Below are 18,851 nucleotides of genomic sequence, written 5' to 3' on the forward strand. Positions count from 1 at the left end.
ACCAGCTATTTGGATATGAAATAATATAGCTTTTGTGACTTATGTTACTTCTCAAGAACAACTCTTTTTTATTTCTATAATTGCTTGCTTCTCTTCCCTTTGTACTTTTCAGCCATTTGTACTGACTACAGGACAACAGAATTGAAAGCTGGTTTTGAGAAAAGTGGATGTATTTTATGATCATAGGTACAATTTATCATTCAACACAATAAAAGTACCTGAACAGCAAAACACTGTTTAGTAATCCAGAAGTCAAAATCACACATATAGTGATTACGTGAAATCCAGAAGTTACACTTCCATTGATTATTGACAGAATAATTACAACCACTTCTGTAACTTGGAAAACAGCATTGTTCTTTTTTTTTTTTTAATAGCTTTTAATTTTTTTAACAAACCTCTGAGATTAATTAACAGGAAGGAAACAGATCCATGCCTCTTCAAGTCACCCTTCCCAAAAACAAGTATTACATTATATATATTACAACAAGTATTACAAGTATTAATTCATCATTCATAAATTGAATGCTTTTAGAGGTCAAAAAAGTATGGAAGACTGCAATTCCTTTCTGAGAACTGCAATACCTTTTCCAAAATTTGAATTGGAAGAGTCCAAACAACCTTGAATGCCAACATGCATTTATATCCTGAGCCATATATATCCAGATTTATATCTGATTGTCTATAGGAAACAGCATTGTGCAGATTTAGCTGCCTACTCGAGGACTGCACAAAATAGCTATTGATGGACAAAACTGTGTCTAATTCTTAAGGCTGGGAAGAAAGCTTTGTATTTCCTAAGAAAAGTAAGTTTATATTCAACTGCTCCAGTTTATTTCTGTTGAACAATCCTTTCACTTTTTATATTTACATTCATTTTAATGGAACCATTTAAAAAATTAGATACTTGGTAGCATGGGTAGGGTAGTAAGTACTTTTGTAAGCATTGTGACCTTTCCTTTGGTTGTGCAAAACTACTACATCATTTCCATAGTTCACTGTTTTGTAGCAGTCACATTCAGTCTCACACATGCATTCGTGGTTTTGAATTCTGTGCCTAAAAGCCACATATTATCATCTTCAAGCAGTTCTTCAGTGATGGTAAAACACCAGAACAGTATCTCAAGTGCATAGAGATAAAACCATCATTCTGCTGTAGAAAACAGAATAAGACAACAGAAATTTAAATAAACTGCAGAAAGACTTTTTAAATATAAACCCTTATATATTCGGTCTATTTCTTAAAAAAAACATTTTTAAATGCTCACGACACAAAATTTGTAAATTTGTTGGAAATTCAAAAGTCTTCTGTACACAGAAAATGTAAATTGTTTGCCATGTGCTTAATGTATGCCTTACTCTCATAATTATTCAGGATAAAATATTCAGGTCCAAACAGCTGTAATTGCCTTCTCCTTCATTGTGTAGGAGGGAAGCTGTGTGTGGAGAGAGCTGCCTTCTGAGTGACTGCATCGACAGGTTTTCCAGCCCTGTCAGCACCACCAAGTCAGGAGTACTGATGGTGTTGGTGGGTTTATCTTGGAGAAAGTGGAAAACTCCAGAGTGGTTTTCACTCTTGGCTGAACGTGCCTGTCGCCCCAAGCATGATGTGCTGGTTCAGCAGTTTGTCAGAAATTCACAGCCTTATGCTGCTCCTGGTGTCAAAAGGGCCTGCCTTAACAACAAGGTCTTCTGTTAACATCTGCAAGTTTGGGAACTAGCAGTGAGCTAACATATGATTGTCCTTAGAAAACTATGTTTGGGGCAAGGACATTGAGAACAGGGAAATCTTTAGTCCCTGAATGCTTGTCCTTGCCTGACAGGCAGGAGCAGTCAAGCAGAAAGTCTCAGGTCTCTCCACTTGTACGGTGGAGGTCCCTTCAAGCCCTCTTGTGAGAGACCACGTCAAGCACAGCAGGGCTTGCCCTCAGATTCAGACATCAGGGAATGCACTCATAAATAATACATTCAAATGTTAATTAAAAAAATCTGCCACTGTCCCCAGCCATGCAGAAAGGATACTTTGCCTGTGACAAGGAAAATCCATCCATTGCCATAAAAATGTGGGGTAATATATTCCATCAGTCCTGCCTGCTCTGAAAGTCCAGCCACTTCAGCACTGCCGGGCCTTTTTGAAAGACATGTGGCAGAATAGCCATAACAATGAAATATTTTAAACTACCCCCAGGCCTATAGGAGCATATACTTTATGTAAAATAATAGATAACAGCTTCTGAAATAAATATTGTGGTATGACAGGGAGCAGGTGTTTTTGGTTTTTTTGCTGACTATGATGTACCAGGCTATTCCTCTGCATACCACAATGGATCAATGCTGGGAGTAGTCTCTCTTTTTTTAACCAATTAATAAAACTTTTTTTTCCCAGTCCTGAGGAGAATAGCAATTTAGGTCTGAAAATACATACATACAAAAAAGTCCGATGAAGTTGTATTTTAAAAAGAGGGTTTTCAATTTTCTTGAAAATAATACAGCTGTTAAAATCACAGCCACAGTTTTCAGGTGGCTTATTGTTTTCAGCATGTCATAACTGAAAAAAAGATATTTATAGCAGCCTTGAAAGCTGAGCAGAGATGACTGATCTACTCACTGTTTAATTTCCCTTGTTTCATTTTGCTTTCTTTCTAGATTGAGAAAATCTGTTGATTGGGCTAAAGTGATGGAGTGCAGTCAAAAAGCTGAGTGTAAAGGATTTTTCTGTGCCTAATGAGCTAGAAATAGTTACTTTAAAAAAAAAGTAGATTTATCTATTTTAAGTTTTTTTATACAGACTAATTGTTTTACACTGTTTGAATTAAATTATCACATTCATAGAGATGGTTTGGAAAGATCTATTGTTATTTTGTTGTGAGCCAGCCAGTTTTCTAAGGGTTAAAGTACATGCCTACTAGTGTTATAGGAGAACCAGAGCTGCTCTTTGGCCTTGGCAGCACAGAATCTGTATTGAGCCTTCTCTAACAGGACAAATTTGCTCTATCATGCTGCATGCACCTTCATTTTTCTCCCTCCATTTCAAAGAAGTGAATACTGTCTGTTGGTGACGACTTCAGGCTGTAAAAGAGTCTAACTTTTGGTACTAAATTTAAAACACGGACCTCTTAACATGTGTGAACTTCCCCACATACCTACGCAGAGCCATTCACACACAAATACTGTGTCTGGCTGCACAATGTGTACTGTGTGATGGTTTATGTAATGGTGTAGCTGCAATTCTTGGCAACCACAGGGCTGCTGATGGCAGGCAGCATGTGTTCAGCATCTCTCCTCTGCCTGCTGGAAGCACATGCAAGTTCAGCTCGTCTGGCCAATTCCCTAAAAGCCCTTTGACACTATTTCACTGCTGCAACACAGGAAGTTCTCACTTTTGCTGCAGTGTGCCTCTGTGGGTTACCTGCCACTGCTGTTGACACACCACCTACAAGCTCCCCTCATGGGCCAAACACTTTGTGTGCTGCACCCTACAGAGCTCAGAGGTCGGGTTTTGCTATTGTGAACATTAGGACAGAGGCTGTGTGAGGGTGTTATGCCCCCTACTCCAAATGTATATTGCATCCCAGAAAGCTTTCGTTACCTTGTGTGTAATGAAGAAGGTTCTATACCATTGCCCAGAGTGAACAAAGGGGTGTTGAGACTGTGCCTGGAAAGTCTGGAAGTGTTAAGGAGAACACTGGAGAGCCTACAGGCCCATACTAACTGCCACCAGGATTTTTGGAACTGCTTCAGCCCATGAACAATTTTTCTATATATTAACCATTTGCAGGAATACATTTTTAAAATAGTAACTTAGGACCAAAAAAACCCCCTTATCTTACACACATTGAAGATTTCTTTTGAAGTTTTTGTATTTCTTTTAATGAGGTATCTTTTGTGAGAAATGAAGTCTTTTCCAAGAAGCTGAGTAGAAATAACATGAAGTTGCTGTCATGCTGAAGGCTGTTTAGAGAGCCAGTGGATGCAGTCCACTATCTGTCAAATACACACTTCCCAACACTGCAGATAATGAGTGCAACCTTCAGCAGAGGACTCAGCAGAGACCTCGCTGCAAACATGTCTAAAGACCAGGATATTCCTCAGATAGCAGTTTTGATGCAGACTGGCTAATGAATGTTGGGAAGCTCTTCTACAACACTCTCCTCTGGAGCTGAGAGTAGGAACATCACGTTTTCACAGCTGTCAGGACTGCACTTTCCAAATAAATATTAGTCTGTGTCAGAGTTTTAACAGAGAAAGAAAGGTCCCCATTCATTTCACGCTCCTCTGCACAGCACCAGGGAAGGACTCCTTTGCTGGAGTGCCTGGCTGAAGATCCACTGGCACCCAGCCCATCAAAAACAGGGTTGTTTGAAACTGATGGAATCGCAGTCTTGTTTTTCTTTTGCCTTTATGAAAATCATAAACAACCCATGAGTGCTAAAGCCTGATTATGCATGAGAATAACTCTTTCCCATTTAGGTGTCTGTTGAAGGTCACACAAAAAGGTCATTTCTTAAAAATTCCATTTTGGATTCCGCAATTTCCATACTGTTGAAAACTTAACAGTTAGTATGTACATGAGGGAAAAAATAATCCCAGAAGACAAATGATTAATGGAAAGTTTTAATCAAAACTGTATGAGTACAGTATGTATCTTCATGGCCTAATTCTGAATGCACAGAGCAAAGGTGGGACATTTAGAGTATGTTTTCTATCTTCACTTGGTATCAGGACTAAAAATAAGGCCAAAGGACAGAAGTCTATAACACAGAATATAGGAAAAGTCCAAATTAGTAGCAAGACTATGCCCTAAGAGCAGCAGAAATTAACTAGTATAAAAAGGCATTTTTATTTTTAACCAGGAATAAAATCACTGAAGCACCAATACTTTAGAAAGATGAAAAAAAAAACCCCAATTGAATAATGCTGGTATTTGAAAACTCCAGAGCTGCTGGGTCAGATGACACATTGGGAGAGTGAACAGCTATCAATGACAAAACAAACAGGTGGAAGAACAAAACTTAGAAAAATTTGGCAAACAAGCAAAGATTAATCATTTTAGATTGAATGACACCCTGTGAGGAGTATAAAAATAACGTCATCCTGAGTAAGTAGAGTAAACAGATACTGCCAGGATTATTTCTAAAAGTAACAAGCACAGAAGACAAGACGGACACTAAAATTAAGAGAATCATTTCTCTCTTCATTTGATGGTGACAAAGCCCACAATCAAGGTTCTTTTACTTTAAAAATTACGTGCCTTTGGGGTACACCCATGGGGACAGTGTCAATTAATATTCAGTGACCTTGTGACATCATTAATTTTTGGTGTATGTGGATGTTAGAAAGAGGTAAAAAGTATCTATCTAGTATTGCTTACTACCTTACTTGGCAATACCAGTGTCTCTCCCTCCATGCAAGTTTGCATTTTACCTCTCCAGCTGTACATTTGGATAAAGCCTAACACAGCCAAGCCAGATTGGTAGCTGCTGTGTGAAGAAGCAGAGCAGTGGATTCCATATAGAAGTAGCAGAAGTTGTATGCATTCTATTTCCACAAGGGAACATCCATAAGTGTAAAAAGAACGATGTAGCTCCTATAAGGCACTGGAAACTAAAAGAGGTTTAAGATAAACTTCCTCTATGGAAAGCTTCGCTTGCCATAAAATTCATCAAAATATTAATCCCACTGCATAGCACAAGTGCATTTCTTCTTCCACTTTTCTTTAAACAGCCATAATGCCACACAATGACAATTCTTCTCAATTTCCCTGCATTTCAATGGTCTTTCGTAAGTACATGGCTTTTCAAGAACAGATTGATACCATAGCTGAATAGAATAAAGTTGCAGCACATCCAATATACAGTATGAAATTAAAGATGTAATAAATTCCAAGCAAAAAGCAGCATTGCAACCCAGGAGATGAGACTTACACAGGAATGTTTCTAAGGAAGCCTTTCTTAGGCTTCCCTAAATCTTGACAATGTGTATCTATTTAAATCACACTTCATGTTCAGATTCACTGGAGTACAGGAGTCAAGGCTGCAAGGAATGCGAAAACAATTGGATATGTATCATTTTACTCACCATTCAATGTGGGAAACTATTTTAACACAGCCAGAGTCAGTCTATTCGCCTGATATATACCTATTTTAAAAAGGAACAATAAATAAATAATCCTTAAACTCTGCAAATTTGTTATACAAAAGTATATAACATTTCAAGACCCACATACTTAAATCATGAACTCTCTCTGTACTTCACATTAGGTGTTCCTTGACAATTACGTACACCGCCATAAAAAATATCCAAACCTTTTACAGTACAGTCAGTATATTTCAGCATATTGACAAAAACTGGCAATAATCTTATGGCCAAAACCTTTACTTCAGATTTCTGAGATATCCTAGTAAATCTACCCAATCTTACACATCAGATAAAAAAAAAAAAAAAGCACCCTTGTACCTCCTGCTGTGCCACGGTAATGCAGGATTCTAAAGAACAAAGGGGTGATAGAGTTATAGGCTTACCAATGCTGCCACTCACCTTCTCTTCTTCTGTATTCGTTCTCTGGGGTGGCAGGCCTCAACTTCCACCTGTCTGGGAGGAAAAATTCATGGTCTTTCTGCCCTGAAGGTGGGATTTAACTCATCTGACTTCTGCGTCAAAGCTATTTATCTAAACTAAATCGACTTGGTTCCCTCTGTAGTTGGTAGAGAAAAATAAAAGATGTAGCGGATGACAGGACACATCTACCTTAGACTTGGTGCCATTGGTCCTGCATGAGTTACTCATTAGATGACATTCTTTTGCATAGCAAGGGTCAGCCTATGAGTCTTAAAAATAAATGTTATTTATTTTAGCTATAAATATTTGTCTAACAGAAAATAATGTCCACGTAATCAGCAAACTGTCTGTATGTATTTCTGTCACATAACTTTAACTTAGGCAGGCCTAATTTATTCAGCCACCACAAGTGAAGCAGGCATCTTTCAGGTGCTGTGGACCATGAACGCTTCTCCTTTTCTGTCTCTCATATCTCTTTTAATCCCACCTGCTATTTTTGTTACTCTACATTCACATTTCATTTCTTGTTCTTTTATTTTTGCTGGAGAGAGAGCCAAAAATGTAAGAGCCCCCATAAATAACAATTAGCCATCTAACACTAATCTAATGAATTAGCTGCTTGGTAAATTCTTCTTCTTTTTTTTCCTGGATTTTAGAAAGAAGATTTTTTAGAAGTCAAACAAATGCTATTATACAGAATACAGAAAATAACAAAGACATATAGTATACCAGTACCCGAATAATCAAGCAATGCAGAGTATTTAGATTCTATCATAGGGAAGTTCCAAATCTGTCACTGAAAATAGCAAATTCCAGGGTTGTTAAGACTTTGTGGATATTACCCCAGCAGCTGCCTGGCTGTCAGCTGCCTGCTGAATCCATAGTAAACACCCCTGAAAACAGTCAATCTCCTCTGTTAATTATCTCTTTTTCTTGTTTCTGATATTTAAAGGATATTGAGTTTAAAGTGAAAATGTTATCTTATTTTTAAGAATGTATAGGAACTCCATGCTTGATGCAAATTATCAGTAATGAAGACTAGTAAACAAATATTCAAAGTAAGCTATAACCTCTTCAGCTTCCCACGGCAAAACCAATCTTTTACTTGTAAAAGTCAATACCTTCATTAGAAAGAAAACTCACTCTGAGTTTTTTATGAGCAAGTAAAATAAAATGTAGCCACAGGTTGATGGTAAAACATTTATCAGACTTGTATGTGTGAAATAAATACTTTTTAGTAAATGATGTAGTTAAAGCAACCTCAGAATTTATGCACAGAACTAGTGACTACAGATTTTTGTATTCTGTGACTTTTTAAATTAATGTTTTTGCAATTACTGCAATAATATTTATCTTTGCAAATTCACCAGACTGTTCTAATACTATATTTCAGAGTGACCACATTTACCAAATGTGCACAAATATGCAAAACATGCCTATAAAACATTGCTATTATCTCCTGGATTTTTAAACCAGAGCTCAGTCAGCTTCCACAGAGGGCTCCTATTTCAAAGGATACAACTTCATTCTTACACAGTACATCATGAATTTAAAGCAAATTTGCATTTTAATCTTCTATCTTTGATACAGCACCACAGTAAAAAGTGAAAATGGGAACTTAAACCTCCACAAACATGGGGAAAATTGGGATGGGGTCTATTATTATGTGACATGAATACCTCAAATTGCTATTATAAAGTAATGCACAGTTGTGTACCCTCTTTTACAAATTTCTACATGAACCATTACGCCTTAGGATTAAGGCAGCTATCTTGAAGGGGCCATACATACTGCTGCACCAAAAAAGACAGAAATTCCAGGTGCCCATGCTGAATGTTCTGGTTTCTAAGCGTCCACACCTGGACTGACTAGTGAGAGAGTCCCTGCCAGCATGCTTCATTTTGAAAAACTGCACCATACCGCATCCTTCTTAGATCTGTGTTCATGCTATTTGTGAACATTATTATCCTTGTTATTATATCCCTCTGCACAATAATACATTATTTCTCTTCTAGAACAGTGAGCAAAAGAGAAGCAATGTGCTGATGAGTTGAAACCAGGAAAAGTTCAGGAAGGAGAAACTAATGAAGACAAGTGGTTTGTCAGGGGAGTATTTTAAGGATGACACCTGCAACAATCCAGAGGCGTGACCCCCATCCCACATAGACCAAGTAGACCAATTAAAACTCCATGCTATAATCTGCTATTAAATAGATGTAGCTAAACTTTTATTGCTAAATGTATCTAGTCCCAGAGCTAGCCATGGAAGTAAGTTTGGTTCAGGTCTATATAAAACACCATATGGATTATCATTAGCGTTGATTTGTATTGTTAGGTATCTATGACAAGGGCCCTGTAGACCTATCTGCTGCATGTCTCACCAGCTATGATAAATGAGATTTGTACCAGCCCAACAATGTTGGTTTGACTTTCTTAGCTACAAAAATTATAAACTGAACTTCAACAGCACAGCAAAATTCTCTGATAGCCACTGTCCATACTTCTGCATAGAAAGACTTAAAATTATAAACCAAAGAAACAGAACACAATATAAATATAAACCTTCAGACACCAAAACTGAAAGCTCCAGGTCTGCCTGGATCAAAACCCAGACAGCAGCAGCTTTCAATGTCATGGAAAACCATCCATCGTACATGTACCAGTCACTTCACTGTGAACCAGTCACTTCAGTTTTTCATGATCCAGATTGCACATCAGCTGTGACATCTGCCTTGAAACTAGAAACATAATGGAAGCCTAATCAAAATTGTTGCAGGTGTTTTAAAATGTCTTGGAAAAATATTTGAGTGAGTACACACCTAGCAAACAGCTAACTGGCATATTACTGGCAGTGAATGAATCACTGCAGTGTTTCTTTAATGTCTTTCTTTTAGGCAAAAGTATCCATAAATTCCATTCAATTTTATCTTTCAAGTTATTCATATTAAAAATCTTTCATTCATATAATGAAGATCACAATTTATAAAGTATATGCTCAAACATCAATTATTGCATTTTTGACAGGAAATGACCCTCTGCAGTTGCTGGAGGAAACAATCAGGCAGATTTAAAGCTCATTTCATGGCACTTAAATGTGGTTATTGCCTCAGTCTCATTGTTTTGCACCTTAATTCACGTGACTTTTATGACCCCTCTATCTAAGCATTTCAACACAGATCCTAAAATACTTGGAAACCACCCTTGTTATTCATTTGACTTACACGGCCCAGAGAGTTAAGGGATATTTTTCTCCAGCTTAATTCCATTCAACTTTTCTCAGATGATTTTCATTTTCAACTGTTCTTTTCAACTTCCACTTTCACCTTTTCTTTACTAGCAGCACGTTGAAAGACATCTGCATAAATCTTTGAAAACGCTCAGGTTCTAAAGTGCTACAGTGAAAATTCAGCTCAGATCAAGGGGGAAAGAGGCATCCAGCATATAAAAATTAGATTCAGACTAATGCTTCATGCACCCAATAGCTAGGCTACTTAATTACTAATCTGTAGGACAACTCAGCATGCTTTACACTGATCATGTCACATCAGTCATGACGACCTTCAGGAGACTGAAGCTAGGATATAAAGGTGGAACAGATATCATTTTCAGTAAATTTGTTACTTTTCTTTTTTGTCAGATTATTCCCATTTTTTGAACTGACACCGGAGATTAAGAATGCGGGACAAGCTACATACTGTAGTAGTCCTTCCTATTACAGCTGTTTGGGGAGGTAACTAATTAACCAGGCTCACCCAAAGAGTAATCCAGGAAATCCATAATGGTAGTGACAGCACCTCCCAGAAAAAAAAAGGCAGTCACACTGTGGCTTCCTCCTCTTCAATTATTTCTCCTTAGAATCCAATTTTATCTTCTGGAGTTGGCTGGGAGAAGCAATAAATCAGTGGATCTTATTGATAGATTTGCCATACATTCTCCAAATGTCTTCTTTTGCAGTGCAAAAGCTCTCAGGAAATTGCCAGAGCTTTGTATTCTTGGCATTTAGAGACTGAAATATTTGCCATCATGAAGGAGTCACTATGCTGGCTTGAATTTACCTTTGTATTTGCATAGTCTCACATAAAACAGTAACTGTCCAGTAGGTTCCTGGTTCAGGGTGAATATGTGATATTCACTACTATGTTCCTCAAAAAGCACCCTCTTCTCCAACAGAGTGTCCCAGAAAATCACCTTTTCAGACAGTAAGGGCTTGTACACCCATAATCAGGCCCTTAAGTTTGAAAAATGACCAAATAAACTTTTTTAAAACTCTGTATGACCAATTTTTTTTAAAATGCATTTCCTTCTGTTTGTAAGATGGGTACTTGTATTCCTTCATTCACAGTATCAGGGAACAGTATGCTGAGGTGCCATGGAAGCTGGGAACTGAATTATTCATCTGTTAACTGGAGCAACACGCAGAAGAAAGAACAAGTTGAAAACTCCTATAGGTAAGCTAGAAGAAGATATATTCCCACAGAAAAATAACTAGAAAAAGAATCATATTCCATCAAATGCACTGGTATAACTTCCAGCATGTAAATTCAGGCTACAGCCAGGAGCCTTTGATTTCCTCTTTGACAGTTTTCAGCCACAATTCAAAACTTTATTCCATCAACCAAAAGAGGTGGGATTTTTTCTTCACTGCACTCCGACATTTTTCCTACATGTCACAAACTGACAAATGGCATGTTTTGCTAAGAGTATGCTTCCTCACTTAACTGTAGTATCAGGAATGTATTTTAATACAGCAAGAGTTTGTACTTTGTAGCTTAAAGGTATGAATTTGTCACTTTGAAAGAGCCTCCTCACAGTGATGGATGTTTATTTCCTTACTGGTCACTCCAGGGTGTTATACGCTTTTGTACAAATGTTTGGAACAAACCTACCCAGTGGTGCATATTCCCTCTGCTAACAAACACTTGCTTTTTTTCTCATTCAGTGCAACAGTGGATATACTGCAACCTCTTAGAACACTCACTCTGTGAACAAACTGACCTCTTCAGTTCCAGAGCTTACGTAAAACAACAAAAGAACCCCTTAAAATATTAAAGTACATTTATGGTGAGTGTATCTCTTTCAGTTTGGTTGACAGTCTGTGATCGTTTGCATAATGAATACACTGAACATTGTGGATTATGCTTCACCTATTTTTACGAGGGTGGCAGCCCTATGAGTCCATAAAAGGGCTGAGAGGAATGCTTGGTTTGTACCTCAGTATTAAACAGTCAAGCACCACCAGCAGACCTGTTAAATCTTATGCATTCCTTAAGAATCTTGGAAACTTCTCCACCAAGGTGCCTGCAGTTGGGAACATAATCACAACTTCTCTCCTGTTCCAGGTTCCCATCTGTCAGATCCATCTGGACTCTGATCCATTACGCACTGATTATCTGCAACTGGTACATGAAAACAGGATGGGAGCAGATGCAAAGTACTATACTGGAGCTAAAGAAGGTGACAAGTGAGCCACCACGATTAAAGGTTCATACGCAGTGGCAGGAATACACTAGTCCTATCTATGGACCCATCCATCCTATTTATGGGGTTACATATAGAGACAGGGCTGAGTGCTCTCTTGGACCACCGAAACAATCAAGAAAACATATATTAAAAGTTGTAGTTCAAACCATACGTTAAATTGGCATAAACCAATACTGCTGCAATTAAAAACAAACAAACAAACAAACAAACAAAAAAGCAGGACCTCCTCTTACCTATTTTCGAGTTCCTGTTCTTGTGTTATCCATTCCCCTAAGCTAACACAAACGTCTGTGATGTTGCCTGCTGAATTGGGATATGAAATACATCTGGATTCAAAATAGACTGTTCCTTGTCACGTTAATTTCAATCTAATTACATTCTGAATATAATCCAGCACACAATTCACCACACAGCAATGCAAATGCTTACACTGACTAAAGAAGTAAGAAACATCCAGGTAGAAGTGGGAAGTATTGCAAATGCTAGTAGTAGTTCTGTCTTATTCTAGCTTAAAGTGATCACAGGCTCATTATCACTGTGTTCTTTCAAAGCTCGTCAAGATGATTTAAGAAGACAGTGCCACCATGAGCAGCAGTCCCCATCACCCACATTTCCCACTTCCCTTCTTGAGTAAGATTTACTGAATATGCAGGTAACTCTGATCAATTCATTGATCCCACTGAAAACCAGCTTTCTTATAAAACTGATTTTTGGCTTTTGAGCTAATTGATGGCACAATTACACAGCTAGACCAACACAAGAAGGTGGATGGGAGCTCACACAGGTGAAAGAATTCCCTTTGGGAGGCAGAACAGCTGAAAATATTCAGCTTTTTCTAAGCATGAAACTGCACTTTCACTATTCCCTTTTACTGCTCATCTGACTTTTAAGCAACGGCTTCTAGTCCTAGCTTATCAGCATTTTCAAACAAGCACTACATGCAATTGTGGTACATAAAGCCAGCAGAAGCAGGTGCTAATTGTTCCCTCTCACATCGAAAGTTCTCTGCTGGTTTTTACTAAACAAGTATCTAACACTCACGCAAAACAGTTTAAATATATGAAACGATAAAAATAGCTTCTGGAATATTCCAATTAAGTGGTAAATAAAAATGTACGAGACAGTAATTTTTGCAGTGTTTCTTAAAAAAACTTTTTCCTCTTGTGCTGCACTATGTTTAAATGTTAAGGTTCCAAGAAACAGTGATGGTTTTATGCTTTAGGGCATACATACTACATGCTTCTTTTAGGCTGGACAGGTTTGACTGGACAACTACAGTATTTGATACATCATGTTGCCAGCAGGCTTAACAGTTTGAGCAGAAAAAACAACAGTCCTTTTCCACATCTTCAGGACTTCAGCAACCAAATACGGATCTCTACAGCTAAGAGGATTACAGTTCTTTGGTCAGACATTTACTAGTGAAACAAATTACTACAAAAGCAAAGATCTGCATCCTGAAACCAAAACAATTCAGGCATTAGAATCACTGTCTTCAACAAGCATTTTGGATTTCTTTGTGAGGCACTGCTGCATATGACACAATCTGTTCCTGAGGGTTCTGCAGTGGGCCCATCCCTGTTTAATAACTTTATCAACCATCTGGACAAGGGGATTGAGTGTACCCTCAGTCACTTTGCAGATGACACCAAGTTGGGTGGGAGTGTTGATCACCTGGAGCGCAGGAAGGCTCTGCAGCTCTGGACAGGCTGAATAGATGGGCCAAGGTGAACCTTTTGAGTTTCAACATGGCAACAAGGCCAATTGCCAGGTCCTGCCCTTGGGTCACAACAACCCCACACAGTGCTACAGGTTTGGGGAAGCATGGCTGGAAAGATGCCCAGTGGAAAAAGACCTGGGGGAGCTGGTCGACAGTAGCTGAACTTGAGCCAGCATCTGCCTGGGTGGCCAAGAAGGTCAATGGCACAGTGTGGCCAACAGCACCAGGCAGGGATTGTACCCCTGCATTCAGCAGTGGTGAGGCCACACCTTGAACCCTTTGTTCAGTTCTCGGCCCTTGAACAGACAGAAAGGCATTGGGGTCCTGGAGCATGTCCAGAGAAGGGCAAGAGAGCTGGGGAAGAGTCTGGAGCATAAGTCTCATGAGGAATAGCTGAGGGAACTGGGATTGTTCAGCCTGGAGGAAAGGAGGCTCAGCAAGACCCTTATCACTCTCTACAACTACCTGAAAGAAGATTGTAGCCAGATAGGTGTCAGCCTTTTCTCTCAAGTAACAAGTGATAGGACAAGAGGAAATGTCCCCCAGATGCACCAAGGGAGGTTTAAATTGGATATTAATAGAAATTTCTTCACCTAAAAGGTTGTCAAGCTTTGGAACAGGCTGCCCAGGGAAGTCATTAAGTCATCATTCCTGAAGGTACTTAAAAGGCATGTAGATGTGGCACTTAAGGACATGGTTTAGTGGTGGACATGGCAGTGTTGGCTTTGCAGGTAGCTTCAATGACCTTAAAGGTCTTTCCCAACCTAAATGATTCTAGTTAGGAATCCGTGTAAGACAAATATTCTAAATCTTCACCTTGTCCTTCTTATGAATGAGTTTTCTCATTCTCCTTTTACTAGATGTAAACTACTAGCTTTTAAAGTAATCGACAAAGAGTTAAACATGTTCCTTATGGTCTGTAGTCTCTGTAACAAAATCTACCCTCAAAATGCTTCCTCAAAGTCCGTAACTCTTTTTATAATTGACCAAACATTATTTTAATAGCTGGCTCATCTAGTAAATGAAGCTGTCATCCCAGCTGACTTTATTCAAAGCAGTTTGAATAAAGCAGTTTGAATACTCTGACTAGGACCCAGCACACAAGCTGATCACCGTTCATATCTTGTCCCTAAATGAGGGCACGGGACTTTTTCTCTCCAATGCTTATATAATAGTTCCCCTGAGATTTCCATCCTTGTTGACTCAGCTTTGGGAATGAATATGAATGTTAACCTGCTGGAGAGGTGATTTATAAGAAGATCTCCCTGTGCAACTTCAGAAGTAGGCTCTACACTGTTGCAGAGTTTAGGTAGTGTTTGCCTTGTGACTAGAATGTAGATGTAGATTGCCAGCTGTGCCAAGTCACAAATTGAGTCAACAGAGCAGCAGTTGTTTGAAATTGAGAACAGAATTTGAAGATTCAAACCACATTTAAAAATACCCAAACCAAGCATTCATATTAGAGCAGGAATGAAAGACATGGAACTGAGTCTCTTCTTGACAGGTCTTTTTCTCCAGACGCTTCAGCAGTAATTCTATATGCTCAACTAAAACACATTTTACATGTAAAATTATCTTGTGTACAGAATATGAAAATAGACATTAATATGAACAAAACAGATAACTGCAGTGCTCAGTGCTCTTTACGTACAGATACCCTTTTTCCTCATATTGCAAGTCTATTTCTGCTAAATGGACTGTGAAAATCAATAGCAAACTCCATTTGCTAAATAACATTGGTAAGCTCTGACTTGGCTAAGGGAATCTGGACTCAAATGATTTGTGCAAACCTACCAGCAAGAACTCCATGGAAATTCTTAATTTTTGCCATGTGGTCACTAGAAGGAGGCTTTGAAAGACCAAGGTAATTTTGACATCTGCATTTCTGAAGTTGTACCTATCAATTAAAAAAAAAAAAAAAAAAGATTTAGCCAACAGGCAAATGGTCTTCCATACATAAATTACTAGAAATAATTCAGGTGTGCTTAGCAATTTTGCTGCTGAAGATACAGTCTTTTGAGTAAATCAACACAATCTGAATACGATCTTTTTTTTCAGGAATCAATGTGCTTGGTGATATGACTTCTAACCCTCTCACAAAACAGTCATAATTCTAAAATCAGATCTGCCCTCTTTGTATTTCCTGTATTGCTTATCAGTTGGGTGGCAAAATAGCCTATAACCAGAAAGTCACTGATACAAATAAAGTAGTTTCAGCAGAACAAGTGTTTTGCTCAAATGCTCAGGCCTTGCATTCACCTTTAGCTTTAGCAGAATTCCCTGGGCCACTGTGTTCCTTAAAAAGCCAAACAGAGACACCCATGAGGCAACAAGCCACTCTGACACAAATAATTTCTCATTTGGAAAACCAGGTTAAGCAGCACTGGGCAGCATTAGCTGCCTCTTCATTGGAGGGCTGAGATCACTGCACCTTTACTGATGCAGCTACAATGGCTCTGTTGTACATAAGGAAGCAGGTCCTCAAACTCCTCAAAAGGCCTGAGCACAGTGGCATGACAGCCTGGGCAAACTCTCTCAAATGCTCCAGGAGGAAGGTGTCAGGATTAACTTTAAGGTTGTGCTCCTGACCGATACAGCAGAACCACGGAAATAGAGAAAAGACTGAAAAGACTTGCTGGGGGTAACCTCTTTGCGGTGTGCTGGCTCTGTCCTCAGAGGTCGGAGATGCCCCCTGGTTTCGCAACCCTCACTGCTTCGCTGCACACTGATGCTATAGCCTTGTCCCACTCTGCTTGAAAGGTGTATCTAGAACTTCTGATCTCTCATTTCCAGATTAATTTGTTTGTTTTGTTATCAGGTAAAAATTTTCTAAACCAGACCTGCCTTCAGTTGGCACCAAATTCGACTTTTAAATACTGTTGTACCAGTACTCCTGAGTGCAAAAGCTGGCCCTGTTATGTTTTTGCTACAAGTTAGGCAGGGTCGACCTGAGCTTTTTATTATTTTCTTCAACGCTCTATACTCCTTGTCCACGTGCAGTGGGAAGAAACGCGGGACGACAGCGCTTTAGTGAGAGGATGCAGGCGACGGAGGAAGAGCAGCACACGAACACGCAGGTGCAGCGCTCCTCCGCGCCCGAGGCGAGGGGCGGGCAGGGCTACAGGACCAGGCGGGGAGGGGCTGAGGGAGCGCCCTGAGGAGCCCGGACACCTCCCACGTCCCAACGCGCTTCTCCCGTCTTTTCTCCCTCGCTCGCTGCCCCGTGAGCCGGAACTCCGGGCGTTTCTCGTCAGGGACGGCGGCGGCCGTGGGAGGAGGGCAGCTCCTCTCCCAGTGACGCCCCTTGCCCCAGCCCCGGCGAAGCCCGCCCTTCAGGGGCAGGTGGCGCATCCCGGGGGAGCCTTCCTCCTCCTCCGTCTCCTCCTCCACCTCCTAGCGCTGGTGGCCCGGAAGGGAAGCCCTGCCCCTCCTCCTCATCCAGCTCCCAGGTGGCAGCGGCCATCTCCGTGCGTCCCTTCCCCGCTGCCTCCCGCGGCTCCGCTCCACCTGTAGCGCGGCCGCGGGGCGGGCAGAATACGAGTGCCCCCCGCCCTCCCGCTTCCCTCCGCCCGCCCTGCCTCCCGGGACACGGCCGCCGCTTCCTCCCGCTCCGGCTGCGGCCCTGACGTCGCTTCCTTCCAACATGGCGAGGGCAGGTTGTTGCTGCGGCCGCCGCCGTCGGTGCTGATGGAGGCGGGCGCGGACCGGGGGCGGCTCGGGGACTGACGGGCGCCGTCCGCGCACACACGCATCGGGGGCGGGAGGAGAAGGGAGGAGAAGGCTTCGTCTTCCCTCAGCCGCGGCGGCTGGCTGTCGGCGCCGCCCGGGCCCACCCCAGCCTCCCCCGGGGGAGCCGCCGAGCGGGTGTCGGGACGCCCTGCGAGGGAGCCCTTCCCCCGCGGCCGCCGCGGCCCCTGGCAGCGCTCCCGGTGGGAGAGGCTGGTGCCCCGCTCTCACTTCCCCGCTCCACCCTCCTCCTCCTCTCACGGTTCGATCGCGCCCATGTATGAAGGGAAGAAGACGAAAAACATGTTTCTGACCCGGGCCCTGGAGAAGATCCTGGCCGACAAGGAGGTGAAGAAGGCGCATCACTCCCAGCTGCGCAAAGCCTGCGAGGTGGCACTAGGTGAGGCGCAGCCCGGGCGGGCAGGGAGGGGGCGGCCAGAGGTCGGGGTGCGCTTAGGGGCCCGCTTTGCCTGTGCGTGTTTGTGTCGCGGGGGGGCTGTGGGGCTTCTGGGGAAATGAGGCAGAGGGGCTGCCCGGCAAGGAAGGGGCAGGGGTGTCACGGGCTGAGCCGCGGCACAGGTTTGGGTCGTGCTGCACGGCCCCCCGGAGGTGTGGGCGCCCTGGGCTGCGGGCGAGCATCGCCCCTCGCCGGGAGCGGCCCCGTGCTGACAGCAGCGGCGAGGGCGCTGCGGCGCCCGCCGGGCTCTCCTCCTCCTCCTTCCCTCCTCCTCCTCCTCCTCCCCGCTCGCAGGATGAATAGGCAGACACGGAGCTGAGCTGAGCTGACCTGGAAGCAGACGGCCGGCGGGGAGGGAGCAGGTGACAGGCAGCGGTGAGGGAGGAGGGACGGGTGAGGAAGAGGGGGTGGCGGAGAGCAGAGACAATGACACCAGGCCATGTCTGTAGCTGGTGGCCCTTCGGAGCCGGGAGGAGGGCTGGAGGGGGAGAGGATGGTCTGGGAGATGTGCAGGGGAGAACCTTGGGCGAGCCGTTTCTGGTGGAGAAACAACTGACGGGGAAGAGAGCTTCCTTCATGCATGGCAGAGCTGGAGCGGCCGCGGATGAGAACAGAATCACGGAGTCGTTAGGGTCGGAAGGGACCTCTGGAGATCATCTAGTCCAGCCCCCGTGTTGTTGGGTTCCCAAGGTGTGGGGACGTTTGCCTGCCTCGGGCCGAAGGAGGGGTATTGGGCTTGGAGTGCGGCCGTGTCAGCGCCGCCTCGTCTGGAGGCGTGAGGGAAGTACCGGTGCTGGATAGTACAAAGCACATGTGGGCATCCACTTACAGGCAGCTTAAAAGGACAGCTTGGGCTTCACGATTCTGACATGATGAGTACAGGCGGGGCTTGAACCTGTGTGGCAATAT

The 18,851-nt window shown here is 42.1% G+C and overlaps 1 protein-coding gene and 1 long non-coding RNA gene across 2 annotated transcripts in view; one reads left to right on the top strand and one right to left on the bottom strand.

Moving 5' to 3' along the window:
- Positions 1 to 356: 356 nt before the first annotated feature.
- LOC136287688 (uncharacterized) lies at positions 357 to 17,962 on the bottom strand. The gene is made up of 5 exons (XR_010720261.1): positions 17,800 to 17,962; positions 15,554 to 15,656; positions 6,538 to 6,591; positions 6,079 to 6,138; positions 357 to 1,153 (listed from the first exon to the last, which is right to left on the bottom strand). It is a non-coding gene; the product is annotated as an uncharacterized lncRNA (long non-coding RNA).
- Positions 17,411 to 18,851, top strand: part of ARFGEF1 (ADP ribosylation factor guanine nucleotide exchange factor 1) — an 86,594-nt gene continuing 85,153 nt past the window's right edge. The window contains exon 1 of the mRNA XM_066180386.1: positions 17,411 to 17,885. Within this exon, the coding sequence (XP_066036483.1) occupies positions 17,762 to 17,885 (124 nt within the window). The 5' untranslated portion in view covers positions 17,411 to 17,761. The remainder of the gene's footprint in view (positions 17,886 to 18,851) is intronic.

Source organism: Chamaea fasciata, unplaced genomic scaffold (genome assembly GCF_029207755.1).
Source record: "Chamaea fasciata isolate MVZ Bird 193981 ecotype frontalis unplaced genomic scaffold, bChaFas1.0.hap1 SCAF_1, whole genome shotgun sequence".
Taxonomy (NCBI): domain Eukaryota; kingdom Metazoa; phylum Chordata; class Aves; order Passeriformes; family Sylviidae; genus Chamaea; species Chamaea fasciata.